Here is a 22,093-nt window from a genome sequence, read left to right on the forward strand (position 1 = left end):
CGCCACGGCCCGATCGAAGACCCTTCTCATCTCCTCGGAGAGTGTCTGGAAAGAGGTGCAGCATGGGTCCTGGTTCGCCCACACCAGTGTGAGTACGAATGCTACCTTAGACTGTTCACGGTTGAAGGTCCGTGGCTGCAACGAGAATTGCATGGAACATCTCGTAAGAAAAGCTCTGCAATAGTCAGGATCACCTGAATAACCCTCTGGTGTCGGTAGCCGTGGCTCTAGCTGGGAATCCGGCTCTGGCGGGGCGGGTTGAACTGCCGGTGTAGGTGGCGCAGCGAGACCCCTCAGATGTTGTAATTGTTGGCTGGGATACCTGCGTCGCAAGGGCTTGTACTGCCCGACCTGTGCTGGAGATGTTCTCCTCTTGTTGATCCATTCTCGTGATACTGCGGGAAATGAATTCGGTCAGACTCGTTGAACTCGCTGCATCCATGGTCTGGTCAGATCGTTCTGTGACAATACAGAGGCGGATGCAAGATGCAAGCAACGATGGTTTAATGAATACAGTTTACAGCAGCAACAGGACAGACAGACTGTACTCAGACGGAATCCGACCCAGGGACTAGGGCGCATCTTCCGATGATAGCGTGCTGAGAAATCCAGGGGAGTGTGTCCGGATGGGTAGGAGGGAGCACAGCAGATAATCCACACAAGGGCGGTGAGAGATGAGCACGGACACACGACACAACCTCAAAGAAGTAACAACGATCTGACAACAAGAAACACTGGTTACAGAACATATAAAGGGAAGATAAGTGATTCCAGCTGGCACAGACAATCAGGCCGAGATTGGGAACCACGCAAACACGAGAGAGAGAGAGAGAGAGAGAGAGAGAGAAGAGAGAGAGAGAGAGAGAGAGAGAGAGAGAGAGAGAGAGAGAGAGAGAGAGAGAGAGAGAGAGAGAGAGAGAGAGAGAGAGAGAGAGAGAGAGAGAGAGAGAGAGAGAGAGAGAGAGAGAGAGAGAGAGAGAGAGAGAGAGAGAGAGAGAGAGAGAGAGAGAGAGAGAGAGAGAGAGAGAGAGAGAGAGAGAGAGAGAGAGAGAGAGTTAGTCATTTAGGTCAACATTGGATCATTCAGAGATCCTCACTGAACTTCTGGAGAGAGTTTGCTGCACTGAAAGTAAAGGGGCTGAATAATTTTGCACGCCCAATATTTCAGTTTTTGATTTGTTAAAAAAGTTTGAAATATCCAATAAATGTCGTTCCACTTCATGATTGTACCCACTTGTTGTTGATTCTTCACAAAAAAAATACAGTTTTATATCTTTATGTTTGAAGCCTGAAATGTGGAAAAAGGTCGCAAAGTTCAAAGGGGCAGAATACTTTCGCAAGGCACTGTATGTATAGGGGTAAGGTGACAGGGATACGAGAGGGATGGATGTAGATATGTATAGGGGTAAGGTGACAGGGATACTGGAGTGATGGAGGAGATATGTATAGGGAAAGGTGACAGGGATACTAGAGGGATGGAGGTAAATATGTATGTTAGGTGACAGGGATACTGGAGTGATGGAGGTAGGATATGTATAGAGGTAAGGTGACAGGGATACTGGAGTGATGGAGGTAGATATGTATAGGGGTAAGGTGACAGGGATACTAGAGTGATGGAGGTAGATATGTATAGGGGTAAGGTGACAGGGATACTAGAGGGATAGAGGTAGATATGTATAGGGGTAAGGTGACAGGGATACTAGAGTGATGGAGGTAGATATGTATAGGGGTAAGGTGACAGGGATACTGGAGTGATGGAGGTAGATATGTATGTTAGGTGACAGGGATACTGGAGTGATGGAGGTAGATATGTATAGAGGTAAGGTGACAGGGATACTGGAGTGATGGAGGTAGATATGTATGTTAGGTGACAGGGATACTGGAGTGATGGAGGTAGATATGTATGTTAGTTGACAGGGATACTGGAGTGATGGAGGTAGATATGTATGTTAGGTGACAGGGATACTGGAGTGATGGAGGTAGATATGTATGTTAGGTGACAGGGATACTGGAGTGATGGAGGTAGATATGTATGTTAGGTGACAGGGATACTGGAGTGATGGAGGTAGATATGTATGTTAGGTGACAGGGATACTGGAGTGATGGAGGTAGATATGTATAGGGGTAAGGTGACAGGGATACTGGAGTGATGGAGGTAGATATGTATGTTAGGTGACAGGGATACTGGAGTGATGGAGGTAGATATGTATAGGGGTAAGGTGACAGGGATACTGGAGTGATGGAGGTAGATATGTATAGGGGTAAGGTGACAGGGATACTAGAGTGATGGAGGTAGATATGTATAGGGGTAAGGTGACAGGGATACTAGAGTGATGGAGGTAGATATGTATAGGGGTAAGGTGACAGGGATACTAGAGTGATGGGGGTAGATATGTATAGGGGTAAGGTGACAGGGATACTGGAGTGATGGAGGTAGATATGTATAGGGGTAAGGTGACAGGGATACTAGAGTGAATAAGGTAGATATGTACAGGAGTAAGGTGACAGGGATACTAGAGGGATGGAGGTAGATATGTATAGGGGTAAGGTGACAGGGATACTAGAGTGATGGAGGTAGATATGTATAGAGGTAAGGTGACAGGGATACTAGAGTGAATAAGGTAAATATGTACAGGGGTAAGGTGACAGGGATACTGGAGTGATGGAGGTAGATATGTATAGGGTTAAGGTGACAGGGATACTAGAGTGATGGAGGTAGATATGTATAGGGGTAAGGTGACAGGGATACTAGAGTGATGGAGGTAGATATGTACAAGGGTAAGGTGACAGGGATACTAGAGTGATGGAGGTAAATATGTACAGGGGTAAGGTGACTAGGCAACAACAGGATATAAGATAAACAGAGTAGCAGCAGCTTGTATGTGAGTGGGTGTGCGTGTGTGTAGAGTCTGCATAAATGTACGTGCATATTACTTGTGAATGAGCAGATGATGGAATGAGTGTGTGTGTGTGTGTGTGAGTGTGCAGGGCCCAGTGAGTGTGCATAGAGACAGTGCAACACTAAAAGGTCAATAAGGATATAAGGTTAATTTGTTTTGACAGCAACATATGTTTCTAACAACTTTATATCATCCATCACACGCATGCACACACAGTATGGCTCTCAGATGTTTGTCATTTCAGTTGTCATTTGTCATTTCAGTTGCTGAGTGGTAAACATAATTATTATTTGGTCTCACATGAATTCCATCAAAAGCCTAAGGTCTATTGAGGTGGGGGACAGTTCAGTTGGTAATTAGTTGTTAGTTGTTCAGCTGTGTTTTAGCTATGTAGTCCTATTCACAGCTCTCACAGCATTTACACAGAAAGCCCAATTCTGATCTTTTCTTCACTAATTGCTCTTTTGAACAATCATATCAGCTCTGAAAAAGATCTGATGTGATTGGTCAAAAGAATAATTAGTGGGGGAAAAAAGATCAGAATTGAGCTGCCTGTCTATACACAGCCTAAAGATGTTTTTGTTTGATTTTGGACACAACATTTCGGAGCCGAAGTCTACGCTCCTTCGTCGGTGATTGGTCAACAGTAGGGATTCTTCAATAAAGTCTATGCTCCTTCGTCTGTGATTGGTCAACAGTAGGGATTCTTCAATAAAGTCTATGCTCCTTCGTCGGTGATTGGTCAACAGTAGGGATTCTTCAATAAAGTCTATGCTCCTTCGTCGGTGATTGGTCAACAGTAGGGATTCTTCAATAAAGTCTATGCTCCTTCGTCTGTGATTGGTCAACAGTAGGGATTCTTCAATAAAGTCTATGCTCCTTCGTCGGTGATTGGTCAACAGTAGGGATTCTTCAATAAAGTCTATGCTCCTTCGTCGGTGATTGGTCAACAGTAGGGATTCTTCAATAAAGTCTATGCTCCTTCGTCGGTGATTGGTCAACAGTAGGGATTCTTCAATAAAGTCTATGCTCCTTCTTCGGTGATTGGTCAACAGTAGGGATTCTTCAATAAAGTATCTGTTGTCATTCAACGAGAGATGACTCGCTTTCATACACATTTTTACATTGGGAAATACTGCACCAAACATCTTAGAGATGGAATATTGTACGACTAAGAACTCCTCGGCAAACACGTACAAATTTATGACATATTTCTTGAGTTGTCTTAGATTAAAGACTATTTTGAGGAAGTGTATACTGGCTACGGCGTCTCAAAATGGACAAACTTTTTCGGCTGCTTTTTTCTTGTTTTTCAAGCAAATGTCTTTTAAGACCACTCGTTCGGTTCGGCTAGTCGACTTCAGCTAGGTGCCAGCCGAACTGAAGCATGCTGGTGCCTTAAGAGATCCCAGCCTGGTTTATTACTACCAGCCTGGTCCGTGGAGTTCAGGAACACATATCTGTGTGTGAGTGGCGACATGAGACTCAAGCCTGTATTTCTATTTTGTACTATGGAAGGCAAGAGCAAATTCAATACATTTGTTTCAACTAATTCAATCATTCCTCATTGCTGTCTTTTGTTCTTCATCATCATGATGATAATGTGGCCCTCCCTGTCATGGAAGATACTGATTGAATTAAAATGGCATGGTATATCATTTTCTACTGAGTGTGGACCCATTGCACTTTTCTGTTTGTGTGAATTCACTGGTTTTACACACCAGTTGGAGAGCGCGATGTTTCCCTTATGATATCATTTCATACTGAATATTGTTTGTACGGCTCACCTCATGCTGTGAGGAAATAGTTTGTGATTGGGAGCAAAAACGTCTGGCTTGGCGCAGGAAGTGTAGTGAGGCAGGATGCGTGCAGGCCAGGTGTCACACTCAGGAACAGAAAAAAACCATCATGACCTGGGCTGGGCTGGGCTGGGCTGGCAACCGTACCGCCATGCACATCTCCCCTGCTCCAACACCCGGCTGATTGATGACTGATACAAGCACATCAGGTTTCCCCAATGTCATTTCCTACGGAGAGGGTCTTTAGTAGGGGAGTGAGGAAGGACTGGGTCAACAGCTGTCAGCTAGGTGCATGTTGTCTTTCTGAAGGATGGTTTATATGAGGACCGTTTGTCTCCATTTCTCCTTTTCACTGAGGGTCATGTTACGCTGGCAACAGGAATGTGGTTTGGACTCTCTGAATAGCAACATGCTGAGTCTTGAGCTGCTCAGTACAGCTGAGGTGGTGGGTTTGTAGTTTAAGACAGAGGACCCGGCAGCCAATTTAGTTAGATGGTGTGGAGCAGCAACATCCGAAAAGGACCGACCCAACACCTGACATAAACCATTCACATTTGAAACAGGTATATTGTTAATGAACAGTTATTATACACTTTTACAGCAATAATAGGGCTATTGCACACTTTACATTACAATGGCCGTTAACTTGGCATGATAAGTATAAACATTTGCGTTTCTGATAAGCAATGAAAACCCCCTCGAAACGGGAGAAACCAATAACCAGGAGGTGTGTAAATACAATGCTAAACATTTCTAAATAGATTATAAAGGTAACCAGACTGCCATTTGTTCAGTCAATAAAAAGTACAATGTTCAATGGGACTAGTGATGGCATAGGCCTAGCTAATTTAACAAGCAATGTTTGTACCAAACAAACAATTGTTTGGTGAGAAATCTAGGGAAGTTCCCAACGTCATGTGACGCATATTCAGTGTGTGTGTGTTTTATGTTTGTGTTCGTGTGTGCCTAACTGAAACCACATATGTAATGAATGTTATTGTGATTTTTAAAAAAGTTATATTTTTATTACCCCATTTTTCTCCCCAATTTCATGGTATGCAATTGTTAGTAGCTACTATCTTGTCTCAACGCTACAACTCCCATACGGGCTCAGGAGAGACGAAGGCCGAAAGTCATGCGTCCTCCGAAACACAACCCAACCAAGCCACACTGCTTCTTAACACAACGCGCATCCAACCCGGAAGCCAGCCGCACCAATGTGTTCGAGGAAACACCGTGCACCTAGCGACCTGGTCAGCACGCACTGCACCCAGCCCGCTACAGGAGTCACTAGTGCGCGATGAGACAAGGATATCCCTACCGGCCAAACCCTCCCTAACCCAGACGATGCTAGGCCAATTGTGCATCGCCCCATGGACCTCCCGGTCGCAGCCGGCTGCGACAGAGCCTGGGCTTGAACCCAGAGTCTCTGGTGTTATAGCTAGCACTGCAATGCAGTGCCTTAGACCACTGCGCCACCCGGGAGGCGAATGTTATTGTTATTCTAAATCAGTGGTTTAATTTCATCCTTAAATAACTTGAAGCGTTGCAGGTGTACAGCTGTGAGGAGCTGAATCTCTGACTAAGGGCTTGGGTCTGTCTCCTCTCTGTCTTGTGTTGTAGTCTGCAATGTGGTCGGTGGGAGACCAGACCAGTGGGATGCAGATGTTTTAAGGGGTGAAGTAATTCCCGTCCGTGGTGTAATGCTGCCCACAGAGCCCAGGTAGAGGAGGTCTGACAGGGAAAGCACGTGCCTGGTCCACTGCTCTCACATGAGATCAGCTTCTCCCCCGCACACTGCTGCAGTTTGTAATTACACCAAATCAAATGCTCTCAGCACAGGCAGCCAGAAGTGTGACCGCTTTGTTCTTCCACCAGACTTGTAATACTTCCTCCAACACTGTTTAACACTCGGGCTGATGCCCACCAGGCACTCACACATGCATGCATGCACACACGCACACACACACACACACACACACACACACACACACACACACACACACACACACACACACACACACACACACACACACACACACACACACACACACACACACACACGTGCAGATGGATCCAAAGGGAAATCATGAGTGTTATTCACCCAATTCCCGGATGCTTTATTTTCTCTTAATCAGTGGTGACTGGTTGTATATTACAAAGTGCCTTTTATACTAAACATAATCTTCTATTAATTAGCCATGCACATGCTGCTCTGACCAACAACAGATGTGAGACAGTGGATTACTGTAGGACCTAAGTACGGTATAATATTCTTGATTCAATTAAAGCAAAATATGTAAAAACATATGGAATCAATTAAGTAATGCTATGACCTAAGACAAATATAATGCTATGACCTAAGACACATATAATGCTATGACCTAAGACAGATATAATGCTATGACCTAAGACAGGTACAATGCTATGACAAATAATGATGGCGCCGGAGTGGCTGGCTGCTGTCTTTTCGGCTCAAAACCAACCATGCCATTTTTTTTTTTTTTTTGCGTTGTTAGTAACTTGTTTTGTACATAATGTTGCTGCTACCATCTCTTATTGCGGAAAAGAAGTTCTGGACATCAGAACTCCAATTACTCACCTCAGATTAGATGAAGAGTTTTTCTTCAATGAGTCGGACGGGAGGGATATACTACAGACACCCGACCAGATCCCCGTCAGTCGCTGGAGAAGGAGACTGAGATTTCAGGGTGCCTTGTCAAGACCAGGCGACGAGTGGCTAATCTGCCTCTGCCTTCCATCCTGCTAGCTAATGTTCAATCGCTGGAAAATAAATGGGACGAACTGAAAACACGTATATCCTACAACCGGACATTAAAAACTGTAATATCTTATGTTTCACCGAGTCGTGGCTGAACGACGACATTAAGAACATACAGCTGGCGGGTTATACACTCTATCGGCAGGATAGAACAGCAGCCTCTGGTAAGACACGGGCGGGGGCCTATACATATATGTAAACAACAGCTGGTGCACAATATCTAAGAAAGTTTTTGCTCGCATATCTACCAAGAGAGTTTTCATCTTTATTTTTTGTAGCTGTCTACATACCACCACAGACCTATGCTGGCACTAAAACCGCACTCAATGAGCTGTATACCGCCATAAGCAAACAGGAAAGAGCTCATCCAGAGGCGGCTCTCCTAGTGGCTGGAAACTTTAATGCAGGGACACTTAAATCAGTTTTACCTCATTTCTATCAGCATGTTAAATGTGCAACCAGAGGGAAAAAAATTCTAGACCACCGTTACTCTACACACAGAGACACATACAAAGCTCTCCCTTGCCCTCCATTTGGCAAATCTGACCATAATTCTATCCTCCTGATTCCTGCTTACAAGCAAAAATTAAAGCAGGAAGCACCAGTGACTCAGTCTATAAAAAGTGGTCAGATGAAGCAGATGCTAAACTACAGGACTGTTTTGCTAGCACAGACTGGAATATGTTTTGGGATTCTTCTGATGGCAATGAAGAGTACACCACATCAGTCACTGGCTTTATCAGTAAGTGCATCGATGACATCGTCCCCACAGTGACTGCACGTACATACCCCAACCAGAAGCCATGGATTACATGCAGCATTCGCACTGAGCTAAAGGGTAGAGCTGCCGCTTTCAAGGAGCGGGACTCTAACCCGAAAGCTTATAAGAAATCCCGCTATGCCCTCTGAAAAACCATCAAACAGGAAAAGCTTCGATACAGGACTAAGATCGAATCGTAGTACACCGGCTCCAACGCTCGTCGGATGTGGCAGGGATTGCAAACTATTACAGACTACAAGCACAGCCAAGAGCTGCCCAGTGACATGAGCTTACCAAACAAGCTAAACTCCTTCTATGCTTGCTTCGCGGCAAGTAACACTGAAACATGCATGAGAACATCAGCTGTTCCAGACAACTATGTGAGTACACTCTCCGCAGCCGATGTGAGTAAGACCTTTAAACAGGTCAACATTCACAAGGCCGCAGGGCCATATGGATTACCAGGATGTGTACTGCGAGCATGCGCTGACCAACTGACAAGTGTCTTCACTGACATTTTCAACCTCTCCCTGTCTGAGTCTGTAATACCAACAAGTTTCAAGCAGACCACCATAGTCCCTGTGCCCAATAACACTAAGGTAACCTGCTTAAATGACTACCAACCCGTAGCACTCACGTCTGTAGCACTCACGCCATGAAATGCTTTGAAAGGCTGGTCATGGCTCACATCAACACCATTATTCCAGAAACCCTAGACCCACTCCAATTTGCATACCGCAACAACAGATCCACAGATTATGCAATCTCTATTGCACACCACACTGTGCCTTTCACACCAGGACAAAGGAACACATATGTTAGAATGCTATTCATTGACTACAGCTCAGCGTTCAACACCGTAGTGCCCTCAATGCTCATCACTAAGCTAAGGACCATGGGACTGAACACCTCCCTCTGCACTTGGATTCTGGACTTCCTGACGGGCCGCCCCCAAGTGGTAAGGGTAGGTAACAACACATCTGATCCTCAACACGTGGGCCTCTCAGGGGTGCGTGCTCAGTCCCCTCCTGTACTCCCTGTTCACCCATGACTGCATGGCCAGGCACGACTCCAACACCATCATTAAGTTTGCTGATGTCACAACAGTGGTAGGCCTGATCACCGACAACGATGAGACAGCCTATAGGGAGGAGGTCAGAGACCTGACCGTGTGGTGCAAGGACAACAACCTCTCCCTCAACGTGATCAAGACTAAGGAGATGATTGTGGACTACAGGACAAGGAGGACTGAGCACACCCCCATTCTCATCGACGAGGCTGTAGAGGAGCAGGTTGAGAACTTCAAGTTCCTTGGCGTCCACATCACCAACAAACTAACATGGTCCAAGCACACCAAGACAATCGTGAAGAGGGCATGACAAAACCTACTCCCCCTCAGGAGGCTGAAAAGATTTGGCATGAATCCTCAGATCCTCAAAAGGTTTTACAGCTGCACCATCGAGAGCATCCTGACGGGTTGCATCACTGCCTGGTATGGCAACTGCTCGGCCTCCGACCTCAAGGCACTACAGAGGGTAGTGCGAACGGCCCAGTACATCACTGGGGCCAAGCTTCCTGCCATCCAGGACCTCTATACCATGCGGTGTCAGAGGATGGCCCTAGAAATTGTCCGACTCCAAGCCATAAGACTCCTGAACATCTAATCAAATGGCTACCCAGACTTTTTTCATTACCCTCCCTCTCCCTCTTTTACACCGCTGCTACTCTCTGTCGTTATCACTTTAATAACTCTACCTACATGTACATATTACCTCAACTAACCGGTGCCCCCACACATTGACTCTGTACCGGTACCCCCCTGTATATAGTCTCGCTATTATTTTACTGCTGCTCTTAATTCTTTTGTTATTCTTGTCTCTTACTTTTTGGGGGGTATTTTCTTAAAACTGCATTGTTGGTTACAGACTTGTACATAAGCATTCCACTGTAAGGTCTAATACCTGTTGTATTTGGCGCATGTGACAAATAACATTTGATTTGACCTAAGACAGATATAATGCTATGACCTAAGACAGACATAACGCTATGACCTAAGACAGACATAAATCAAATCAAATCAAACTTTATTTGCCACATGCACCGAATACAACAAGTGTAGACTTTACCAGTGCAGTTCAAGAAGAAGAAAATATTTACCAAGTAGGCTAAAATATAAAGTAATAATAAAAAGTAACACAATAAGAATAAGAATAACAATAACAAGATTATATACAGGAAGCACCGGTACTGAGTCAGTGTGCAGGGGTACAGGCTAGTTGAGGTAATCTGTACATGTAGGTGGGGGCGATAACAGACATAATGCTATGACCGAAGACAGACATAATGCTATGACCGAAGACAGACATAATGCTATGACCGAAGACAGACATAATGCTATGACCGAAGACAGACATAAAGCTATGACCTAAGACAGACATAATGCTATGACCGAAGACAGACATAATGCTATGACCGAAGACAGACATAACGCTATGACCGAAGACAGACATAATGCTATGACCGAAGAGAGACATAATGCTATGTTTTGTGTGTCAAACTCTCACAAATACAGTAGGACGTTATGTTTAACATGTTGACCATGTGTAAGTGGCGGTGTTCTGTGTGTTGTTTGTGTTTGTTTAGTGACTGCTGTTGAGAGAGAGTTTTAAAGGATCTGGTGTCATCTGTCTTGTTACCAGGACCCAGGTGAGGCGAGGACCAGCCGACTCTTCGTCTCCCCAGCAGACTGGGACGTCTCGCACAGTCAAACGATACCCATCATCCACTGGCCCCATCACCTCCAACGCCCTGCCCAATGGCAACGGACATGACAATGGGAAGGGGAATGGTCGTAACGGCCACAGACCCACCACCAATGTCCACACCGACAGACAAGTCAGCGATGCAGTGGCGCCAGCAGGTAATGACCAGAAAATGAAAAAAAGAGTTTCATCCAGGTCGATACCACTGTTCTTTATTTCTTTATTACCCTGCTTTCTAACAAAGTTAAAACAGATATACCCTACGGTATGCAGGACACACACACACACACACATGTTTTCCCGCACCATTGGTTAGAGCCTGTAAGTAAGCATTTCACTGTAAGGTCTGTACATGTAGGTGGGGGCGATGACAGACATAGTGCTATGACCGAAGGGTCCACTGTAAGGTAACCTGTTGTATTCGGCGCACGTAACAAATAAACTTTGATTTGATTTGACACATACACACAGTGAATTTCTGTCTTCACTGAATGGAACATTAGATTTGGGGGGGAGTGGTGTTGGCTCCGTCCCAGGCTCCCCTCCCTCCCTGTGGTTTTCATCACATGAGCGACAGATGTTTGATATCCGCTCTCTGCTCTGGAGTGTCTGCAGTGTTCAATCACTGGACAGCCGTGCTCCCTCCCTTAGGACCCAGAGAGGGAGGTGGGAAGAAGGGGGAGGCACCACGGTCTTCATTGTCACCTCAGCCCCATGACAGGCTGCACCCTGACATAACCCTCCCCCCACCACCAGAAACTTCCAGAAACCCCTCCAACCCTCTCAGAACAGAGCCCTCTGTAAAGCTGTCTGCTGTCTAAGTTTCTCTTGTTTTTCCCTCCTACTAGGGCAACGGTGTTGAACAGCTTCCCACCATTACAGGTTTACTCACACATCTAGAACACCTTTTCCCAATAATAAAGGCTTGGAGGACAGGCATCCTCTCAGCTGTACCATTCCATTGCCAAGGCACTGACACAAACACACTCACGCATAAACAAACACACACATGCCCAAACACACACCCACTCATATTAACCTCCCCTTCTGTTGGGCTAGCCAGGCAAGAGGGCCAGAGATTGTCTGTCTGTCTGTCTGTCTGTCTGTCTGTCTGTCTGTCTGTGGCTCGTTAAGAATGCAGCTCTTCTCCAGCGCAGCGCTGCTCCTGCTCACCCAGGTCTCTGTGTGTCGCTGTGCTCCAGGGGCCAACCTTACCTCCAACCTGGACCGCATCAAAATCGTCTTCACCCCCATGGTGTGTCGGAGGGTGTGCAGTGACGGCCGCTGCTACAACAACTGTGAGAAGGGTGACACCACCACCGTCTACAGTGAGAACCAGCACCAGCCACCCAAGACCCAGGGCTTCAGACTCTGTGAGTCCCCCCCCCCCCCCACACTGTCTGAATGTAGTCCAGGGGAAAGAGGGGATCCTGATAGGTAAACCCATTCCCACTGCGGCACTGTCAACACTGAATAGCAGGCAGTCAGGGAGAGAGAGGGGACAAAGTGGGGGAGATTATGCATGGTCGGGAACAGTGTGACAGAGAGAGAGATGGGCAGAGGGGAGAGAGCGAGGGAGAGGGGAGAGCAGATTAAGAGCAGGTCTCCCTGCCCATTGTGTTGCAGGGCTCAGTGGAGGGGGTTAAGCTGACCACACACGTGGAAGCGGCGCTCTCACGCTCCCAACACTTAGCACAGTCTTTTTGTGGTTTACGTCTCGCTCTCAGCGCCACTGTTAACCATTTAACATGCTCACTGGGAGCGATGGAGGGAAGGAAATAGAGAGAAAGAGCGAGGGAGAGAGAAAGAGAGGGAGTAACCGCGTGAACAGGATTTTATAGGGATTACATTAAAGCTGCCATTTATCCACAGGCTTTGCTACAAACTCACACAGGAGAGTAGTCTCCCTCCCTGTCTCTCCATGGTGGGGGAGAACAATAACCAATGCTGGGGTTCCGGCCCTGTTTCCATAATGTTCCCCTCAGCCCATACCACACAACTAAGGCTCACAGTAATCACTCAAACTGATTAGAAGTGAAGAGCGCCCATATCAAATACACACACGCCGCCGCTGCCCCACACTTAACACACTAAGCTCCTCATGGGAGGAACTGGCTGAGTTCTGAATAGATAAACAGATTGTTTTGCAGATTTATGCTCCCATTAATAGGTTTTGGGAAAATGTTAACTTACTCCAAACACTTCAATGGCTTGGCAGAGAAATTTCACAATGCATTCCTTGGAACTTCTGGGTGATCCTGAGAAGTAGTTTGTTTTTATGTTTGATTTTATTTTAAAGAAATCTCTGACCATTAAAACATCTGTAAAAAGACTCTGTTAAAGGAAATTTCTCGACATCCAAGCTGGCATTTTGTTGTTGCTGAAGTGCGTGTTCCTCAAGGAATGTCAAGTGGGCAGCGAACAGTTATGTCATGTTGTTATGTTCCCAATGTGGGGCAGTAAAAACTAGGTGGATAACATCATTACACTGTTGGGCTCCCTGGATTCACAACATTGAACAGTTATTCTAAACCCTGACATTACTGGGACAAGAGACTTAGAGAAGCCATTTAACAATGCATTTCAAAGACATCCGTGGTGGTGTGTGGCACGGGCCTGAATTGTATCTTCCTATCTGTCTGGTAGATAGATGTTGGGTAAGAGAAAAAGTCAGGTTGTTGTCTAGGAATAATTCCTGCCCCATGCTGAGGTTAACTAGGGCTAGGCTGAAGTTGAAGCTGGGGACAGGACTGTATCTGCGGTGAGACTGAGACTGTGTCTGCGGCGAGACTGAGACTGTGTCTGCGGCGAGACTGTGTCTGCGGCGAGACTGAGACTGTGTCTGCGGCGAGACTGAGACTGTGTCTGCGGCGAGACTGAGACTGTGTCTGCGGCGAGACTGAGACTGTGTCTGCGGCGAGACTGAGACTGTGTCTGCGGCGAGACTGAGACTGTGTCTGCGGCGAGACTGAGACTGTGTCTGCGGCGAGACTGAGACTGTGTCTGCGGCGAGGCTGAGACTGTGTCTGCGGCGAGACTGAGACTGTGTCTGCGGCGAGACTGAGACTGTGTCTGCGGCGAGACTGAGACTGTGTCTGCGGCGAGACTGAGACTGTGTCTGCGGCGAGACTGAGACTGTGTCTGCGGCGAGACTGAGACTGTGTCTGCGGCGAGACTGAGACTGTGTCTGCGGCGAGGCTGAGACTGTGTCTGCGGCGAGACTGAGACTGTGTCTGCGGCGAGACTGAGACTGTGTCTGCGGCGAGACTGAGACTGTGTCTGTGGCGAGGCTGAGACTGTGTCTGCGGCGAGGCTGAGACTGTGTCTGCGGCGAGACTGAGACTGTGTCTGTGGCGAGACTGAGACTGTGTCTGCGGCGAGGCTGAGACTGTGTCTGCGACGAGACTGAGACATACCTATATGCATACCTAAATAACGTAGATGCATGACGTGAAGCCACATAGAATTTTGCGCTATGTGTGCAACACAGCATTCCTTAACTAGCCCACAATGTCTGCTGTGTGGATGGAGCAGTCAACAAGTCGAGAAGTCATTTGAAAGCGTAACACAATTTCAGTGAGACAACTCAAGGGGCGAAATGGCAAGATAATGGAATTCATTGCCCTTGATAATCAACCGTTCTCTGTCGTGGGTGATGTTGGCTTTCGCCGACTGGTCGAGCACACACTACCAAGTGTGCTATTTTTCAGATGTTGCCCTTCCGGAGTTACACAGTAATAGTGTCACTGCTATTAGCTTCACGACATACATACTATGGAATGTCGTTGTGCAGTGCATCACTAGTCAGGATAAGTCTAGATATGTAGCATTAAAAAATCTAGGTAATTTTTGGTACTTTTGGACCAAAAAGGGCATAAACCTTTTTTATTTTGTTCACTTAGAATATCGCCTTTTATTTGGGCAAGGCTGTTATCGATTTTTCATTTTCCAGGCTCAAGTATGAGTGAGTTGAGGTTAAGGTTTGAGCTCCTTTGTATATCCTGGTATGGAGCAGGTATGTAGGACACTGGGACCTTTGCCAAGAGATGAAAAGGCTCAACCTGTCAACACCAGCTGCTTCTCCTTGTAGAGGAAGATTGCAGGGTTGCAGGGTGTAAAGCAAAGTAAATCTAATCAAATTATTCAAAGAAAGACAGTGTTATGTAGGGATTCAATAGTCTTATTATGAGGCCACAAGGCAAGACCCAAATGCAGACACAGGAGTCAGATGGTTGAGCTCCGATATTTATTACAACAAAAGGGGTGGGCAAAAGGCAGGTCGGGGACAGGCGAGAGTTCATAAACCAGGTCAGATTCCAGGCGATAGGCAGGCTCGAGGTTAGGACAGGCAGGGTGGTCAGGCAGGCGGATTCGGCGTCAGGACAGGCGAGGGTCAAAACCAGGAGGGCTAGGAAAAAACAGAGACAGGGAAAAACAGGAGCTAGGAAAACCTCTGGTTGACTTGGCAAAACAAGACGAACTGGCACATAGAGACAGGAAACACAGGGATAAATACACCAGGGACTAATAGGGAAAACAGATGACACCTGGAGGTGGGTGGAGACAATCACAAAGACAGGTGAAACAGAACAGGGCGTGACACTTATCTGCTCAAGAACCAATTGCCTTGCTCCTTTGAAATAGGTGAGAGTTTCATTGTCAACAGAGAAAGTATCAAATATAGGAGTGTGTACATTCCTTATTTTCTTGAAACCTGGGTGTTTAAATGAGGCACATACACACATCATGGGACAGCTGAGAAAGGCTTGGCTTAATAGGGATGGGTGATATTATTAGTGTGCGTTTCCCTCAGGGTGAAGTTGGAACTTCATAAACCCATGTCAAATGAGGTGTCTGCTCGTGAATGTGGTTATGTGAACATTACATTCCAGAAAACAAGAAGTCTCCGTACACACTTTCTTTCAGAACTATCCCTCCTGCTTCTCATTATGTGTATGGGTATAAGCATAAATCAACTAATTAAAGCTGCCGGTTTCTTACACTAACTAACCTTTCTCTTTGGTAATGACCTTGGTCTCTCTTGCTCTCTCTCCTGCAGTCTTCTGTCAGATCCCCTGTCTGAGTGGTGGGCGCTGCATTGGCAGGGACCAGTGCTGGTGCCCATCAAACTCGACAGGGAAGTTCTGCCACCTCCCGGCCCCCCCTTCTGCCAGACCAACCCTCAGCCGGAAGGACGGCAGCCTGGCCGGACTTAACTCCTCATCCCACTCCATGTACACCCTGCCGCTGTCCAATCAACAAGGTAATCACCTAGCCATCTGTCTGGCTGGCTCAACGGAACACAAGGTCTCTGGACAGGTCTCCAGGTCCTTCCCAGCCAGGTCTCCTGTGGACACACTGTTTCCTCCAGTTCTGCTCATTTTACTGCTGTCCTTTATAAATTGAATTAATCATGCCCTCTCAACTGTTCTGGTTCTGTTTGAACTAACTCAGGTTTATTTGTTGATGTGCAACGGCCCATTAGTAACTGTGCCGTAATCTACCTTTGCGAAGCAGCAGTGAATGGATTCTCAGTAGAATATGTAATGGGGTGTTTTGAGGATAGTGCTCCATCTATCAACAGTAGACCCTATAGTGAATGAGAAACAGATCATGCCCTAACCAGTGCCATGAAGAGCACCAAATGAGCAGCCAGCGGGGTGCTGTGGGATTATTTAAAATGTCCTTGAAGAGGTAGGGTTTAAGACGTTTTCGGAAGATGGGCAGAGACTATGCTGTCCTAGGTTCAGGGGGAAGCTGGTTCCACCATTGGGGTGCCAGGACAGGGAAGCACTTGGACTGGGCTGAGCGGGAGTTGCCCTCCTATAGGGGTGGTCCAAGAGACCAGAGGTGGCAGAACGGTGTACTCGGGTTTGAGCAGAGGCTGAAGGTAGGTATGGACAGTTCTTGTTGCTGCTCCATAGGCAAGTAGCATGGTCTTGTAGTGGATGCAAGCTTCGACTGGAAGCCAGTGGAGTGTGCAGAGGAGTGGGGTGAGATGGGAGAATTATGGAAGGTTGAACACCAGGCAGCCTGCAGCTTTCTTGATAAGAAGCAGGGGTTTGATGGCACAAGTGGGGAGCCCAGCCATAAGCGAGTTGCAGTAGTCCAGATGAGAGATGACAAATGCCTGGATTAGGTCCTGCTCTGTTTCCTGTGTGGAGTAGGGTCGAATGTTGTAGAGCATGAATCTGCAGGAGCGGGTCACTGCTTTGATGCTTGCAGAGAATGACATGGTGTTGTCCTGGGTCACGCCAAGGTTCTTTACACTCTGGGAGGGGGATACCAAGAAGTTGTCAACTGTGATGGAGAGGTCTTGCAGCAGGCAGGCCTTCCCCGGGAGGAAGAGCAGCTCCGTCTTGTTGTGGTTGAGCTTGAGCTGGTGGGCCGACATTCAAGTTGATATATCTGCCAGGCACGCAGAGATCTGTGTCGCCACCTGAGTTTCAGAAGGGGGGAAGGGGAAAGGTAGTTTATTGCAGAGCCGACTGATTTGGTGTATAGAAAGAAGACAAGAGGTCCTAGAACCGTGCCCTGTGGGACGCCAGTAGTGAGAGTACAGACCACCTGATAGGAGCGGACTGCCAGGTAGGATGCAATCCAAGAGTGTGCAGAACCTGAGACCCCCAGCTCTGAGAGGGTAGAGAGGATAATCTGATGGTTCACGGTATCGAAGGCAGCAGATAGATCTAGGAGGATGAGAACCTAGAAGAGAGAGTCAGCTTTGACTGGTTAGGGTCAAAAGATAGTTTTGAGAGAGATTGTGAGAGAGTTGGTTCAGAGACAGCACGCTCAAGTGTTTTGGAGAGAAAAGAAAGAAGGGATACCGGTCTGTAGTTTCTGACTTCAAAGGGGTCGAGTGTTGGTTTCTTGAGAAGGTAGGCTATATGATCACATTGGTAATAGATCAGTTGTTGTATTACATGTGAGGCACAGCTGAGTGAGCATACATTTACATAATTTTATTTTAATTTTACTGGCTGATGGTGCCTGCATCTGATGGTCAGTCTCAGCAGAGGGAGAGAGCAGCAGACTGATATTTTGCCTCTCAACGTCTCTCCACTCTCCCTGTCCTCCACTGACACTGACCAAAAAAGGAGACCTTCTTCCAGCTGATGGCATAACTTGTGTCGCACCACATTATTTCTGCCTCATGCACAAATTCATATTGTTACTCCTATGAACAGAGAAATGTAATTACCCCCCCCCCCCCAAAAAAAAACAAGCCGCTAATAACAACAACACAAGCCTATAGATGCACTTTCCAACTCATTCATTACTACTGCAGTGCTTGTTGTAGCTCGAGTGGAATTATGAAGAACACACATTTTATGGCTTATAAAAGTGTTGAGTAAAAAGTGTTGACAGTGTAAGAACTTAAACATGAACTCACTCATATAAACAGCAGCTCTTTAATGTATTTGTTGACAGTCTCTCTCTAGTCATGGTTTTAAAAGTTTTGAAATCTCACAGTATCAATTTTGCTGCAGATTTATTTTATGCCTGCTATGTTACTGCAGACATGGTCATCTGAACCATCCAAATAGCCAGCAGTAGGCCTACGTGCACGTGATTTGCTCACCGGGCCCCCCGGGAAGACAGAGTTTGTTTGTACCTTCAGACACATGAAATGGTTCAAACACCTGGTTGATGTGCTAACAATCATCTGCAAGTTATGAGCAGTCAGAAGTTCACACATCAAATAGGCTACTGGGCAGCACTTAAAGTAGATGGCCCTAGTGAAAAAACAGTACTAGACAACACCAGATTAAGACCTTTAGCTATGGAATGAAGCACTTTAGTCTGTTTTATGTGCCCTTTCATTTGTACTGTATCTCTATAGGCTAAGACCTGGCTTGGGCTGAAGAGGTTATTTACAGCCTTTTGGGAACATCCTTTGAGAATCATTGAATTTCAGATTTTACTGCAAGGTCAGGTCCAGGACATCATGTTTTTTACCATGTCCATCCAGCCTGGGTTCAAGGTGTTTCTGCTGGTGTGATGGTAGAGAGTTTTGCCGGACTGACTGTGCTGTGCGTTTTGTGTTCTGTCCAGTCTCTCTACATCCGTCCCTGGTGAATGTCCACATCCAGCACCCCCATGAGGCTGAGGTCCAGATCCACCAGGTAGCCCGGGTCAAGCTTGGCCAGAGACCCCCCGCAGCCGAGGGGGGTCACTCTATACAGCAGCGCTCCCAACCTGGCCTTGGCAACGGCAATGGGCATGAGCATGGGCACTCCAATGGAAACGGACACGGGAATGGGAATGGCCACGGAAACGGACACACCTTAGCCAACGGGAACGGCAGCAGCAACTCCAGACCCCACACTCGGCAGAACGGATATGTGGGAAGGTGCTTCCAAGAGACCGTCGATGGACAGGTACAGTGCTCTGAGTGAAGTACTCTGAACACAGTAAATTATAGTTGATGATGATCCTAGCTAGGGCTGTGGAGGCCATGACATTTTGTCAGCCGTTAACTGTCATGCAAATAACTGCCGGTCTCACGGTAATTGACCCTTAATTAACAAAACGCATTTAGTATCTGCGGGCTTTCACGCATAGCCTACAAGCCACTGATGCGGACCTTTGGAACATCTACATTTTAAAAAGTCTAATAAATGTATTTAATATAGCCTACACCTGCACAATAAATACATTATTTATTTTAGGCAGGTCTAAAGAAATGATGATATGAAGAAAATGTTGTTTTATTTCAGAAGAACAGAATAGCATATTCTGAGTTGTCCTTATGTTATGGCCTGATATGACTGTGGGCAGACAAGATTTGCTAAGATTTCCCATACAATTATTTTATAATAAGAATAATACAATTGAACATAGCTGAATAAAATAGAAAGGATATTTTGTCCAAACGTTTTTTGAGGGAGTATGCACATGCACCTATTCTGTGTCGAGAGATTAACAAAGTTACAATTTGAAACAGGTCCTCCTATATACTTGATTTATAATTATTTATGCAACTTTAATTGAGATTCAAACCTTATGCTATATGTTTTGATTTCTAATACATTGTAAGGCTGCATGATGCTAATGATGATTTGAAAATAGGCTACGCTAACAGTTAGTTGTGATACACACCTTATATAGGCCTATGGGCAAGGCTACATGATGCGTGTCACTATGATTCTCTCATCAGACTATTCTCAATGTAATCTTGTCTTTAAATACAGTATACAAAATAATATATGTGTGGAATTAGTTTTGGTTTAGAATGGGCCGTTATCATGCACCTGTCGGAACAAGAGCAGGGGAAAAAAGACGTCATCAGTATGCACTTGAATAGCGAATGGAGGATGCTAGGATGCTAATAGCGAATGGAGGATGCTAATAGCGAATGGAGGATGCTAGGATGCTATTAGCGAATGGAGGATGCTAATAGCGAATGGAGGATGCTAATAGCGAATGGAGGATGCTAGGATGCTAATAGCGAATGGAGGATGCAAATAGCGAATGGAGGATGCTAGGATGCTAATAGCGAATGGTAGGCTACTCTGGTGTAAAGCAAACCAATGTGCTAATATTAGGAAAGTTGAGAAATAAATATAGTAGGCCTTAATAGAGGCCATCAAAACTTTGTTTTCTCATGCAATTGGATAGTATAGCCAATAGAAATGTTGCAGAACATGGGTTTATAAGAACACTTATTTCATTCCGTTCATCAACCAGCTATGAGGAGCTGGCTCTCGCTCCACAACAGGTGATCCTTTTCTACTCAAACTCTGAATGCAAGAACTCTTAAGTGTTTGATTTTCAATTGCATTTGCATTGACATCAGAGTGATTAGAGGGACAGTAGAGCCCTGAGTACCAGGCCATTAGTGACTGGCCGTTAGCAAGTTTGGTAGACTACTAATGACCATCAGTGGCATCAGAATTCAGTTTTGGAGAAGCCTAGTTACCATGACTGGTAATACGGTCAGAATGTTTGCCTAGTCTTTGAGGTGAAGACCAAGTTTGGCTTCTGTGTGTTTTACCGTTTGTGCCGCAGGGCAGCATACCTACCTTCCCTCCTCTGTCTGTCTGGTAGAAGCTGCCTATGTTCGAATTTATCCTGCATCCAGGATTTATGAGTTGTCAACACATTGGTCATCTCATGTTCCCCTCCCAACACACACAGACATGTTAGAAGTTAGTTATGAGTTAGGCCTGAAATGAAGGGAAAAGGAAGGAGACTGAAATCCACTACTTGTCTCAAAGACAAGGCGAACTGCTACACCCACAATGCATCTCCTTCACACTCTCTCACACACACAGAGTAAATAAAGACAGAGCAGTGGTGGCCAGTGGAGGAAGAAATTGGAGGACAGGCTCTTTGGAATGGCTGGAATGGAATGATTGGAAAGGTATCAAACTCATGGAAACCATATGTTTGCCATACCGTTTTCCATTCCAGCCATTACCATGAGCCGTTACTCAGATTTCTTACTCCACTGGCTGCCACTGGTAATTAGAGTTCCTCACGGAGGTCCTGTACAGGCAGCATCTGTTGGCTAGGCTGTAAGAGATGCTCCTTCCTTCTGTGTTTCCAACCCTAACGGTAGTTTCCTCTGTAGAGCTTCTGCCAGGCCAGTGTTGGGCTATGTGATATCTGCTGCATACTCAGGGAGAGTATGTTTGTGCTGGAGGGGATCTCTCATTGTCTATGCCATGTCTTCATCCTGCGGTTGCTTACTGGTTTTCCTCAAATAAGATCTCTGTTTGGTCTTGACTGACTTTGCCAGTGCCCTAGTTAGGTGTTCCATAGCAATGTGTCCTTATCTATTCTTCCCAATGATCCGTGAGGCACCATTTGCCAGGCAGTGAGGTTTGATAATAATCTCTCCAAAATTAGCCAAGCTCCTTAAACAAACCATGCCAGCAGCAGCATTAGAGCTATTTGTGGATCAGCCTGATTATGTCCTCTGCTGCTGTCTAACCAATCTCAGGTGTGTTCTGTTCAGCTCACTCTGTCCACTTTCCAATGGGAAGACTCACACACTACTACACACCCATGCATACACACACAGCACACACACAGCACACACACACACACACGCACACACACACAGACACACAGGTATTACACAC

At 46.1% G+C, this 22,093-nt stretch overlaps 1 protein-coding gene across 1 annotated transcript in view; it reads left to right on the top strand.

Moving 5' to 3' along the window:
* The window catches only part of LOC109893758 (latent-transforming growth factor beta-binding protein 2-like), a 160,967-nt gene that overhangs the window by 74,076 nt on the left and 64,798 nt on the right, over nt 1–22,093 (top strand). Inside the window, exons 4-7 of the mRNA XM_020486971.2 lie at nt 10,941–11,161; nt 12,206–12,376; nt 16,063–16,266; nt 19,059–19,384. Of these exons, the coding sequence (XP_020342560.2) occupies nt 10,941–11,161; nt 12,206–12,376; nt 16,063–16,266; nt 19,059–19,384 (922 nt within the window). The remainder of the gene's footprint in view (nt 1–10,940; nt 11,162–12,205; nt 12,377–16,062; nt 16,267–19,058; nt 19,385–22,093) is intronic.

The sequence above is a fragment of the Oncorhynchus kisutch genome, linkage group LG7 (genome assembly GCF_002021735.2).
Source record: "Oncorhynchus kisutch isolate 150728-3 linkage group LG7, Okis_V2, whole genome shotgun sequence".
NCBI lineage: Eukaryota > Metazoa > Chordata > Actinopteri > Salmoniformes > Salmonidae > Oncorhynchus > Oncorhynchus kisutch.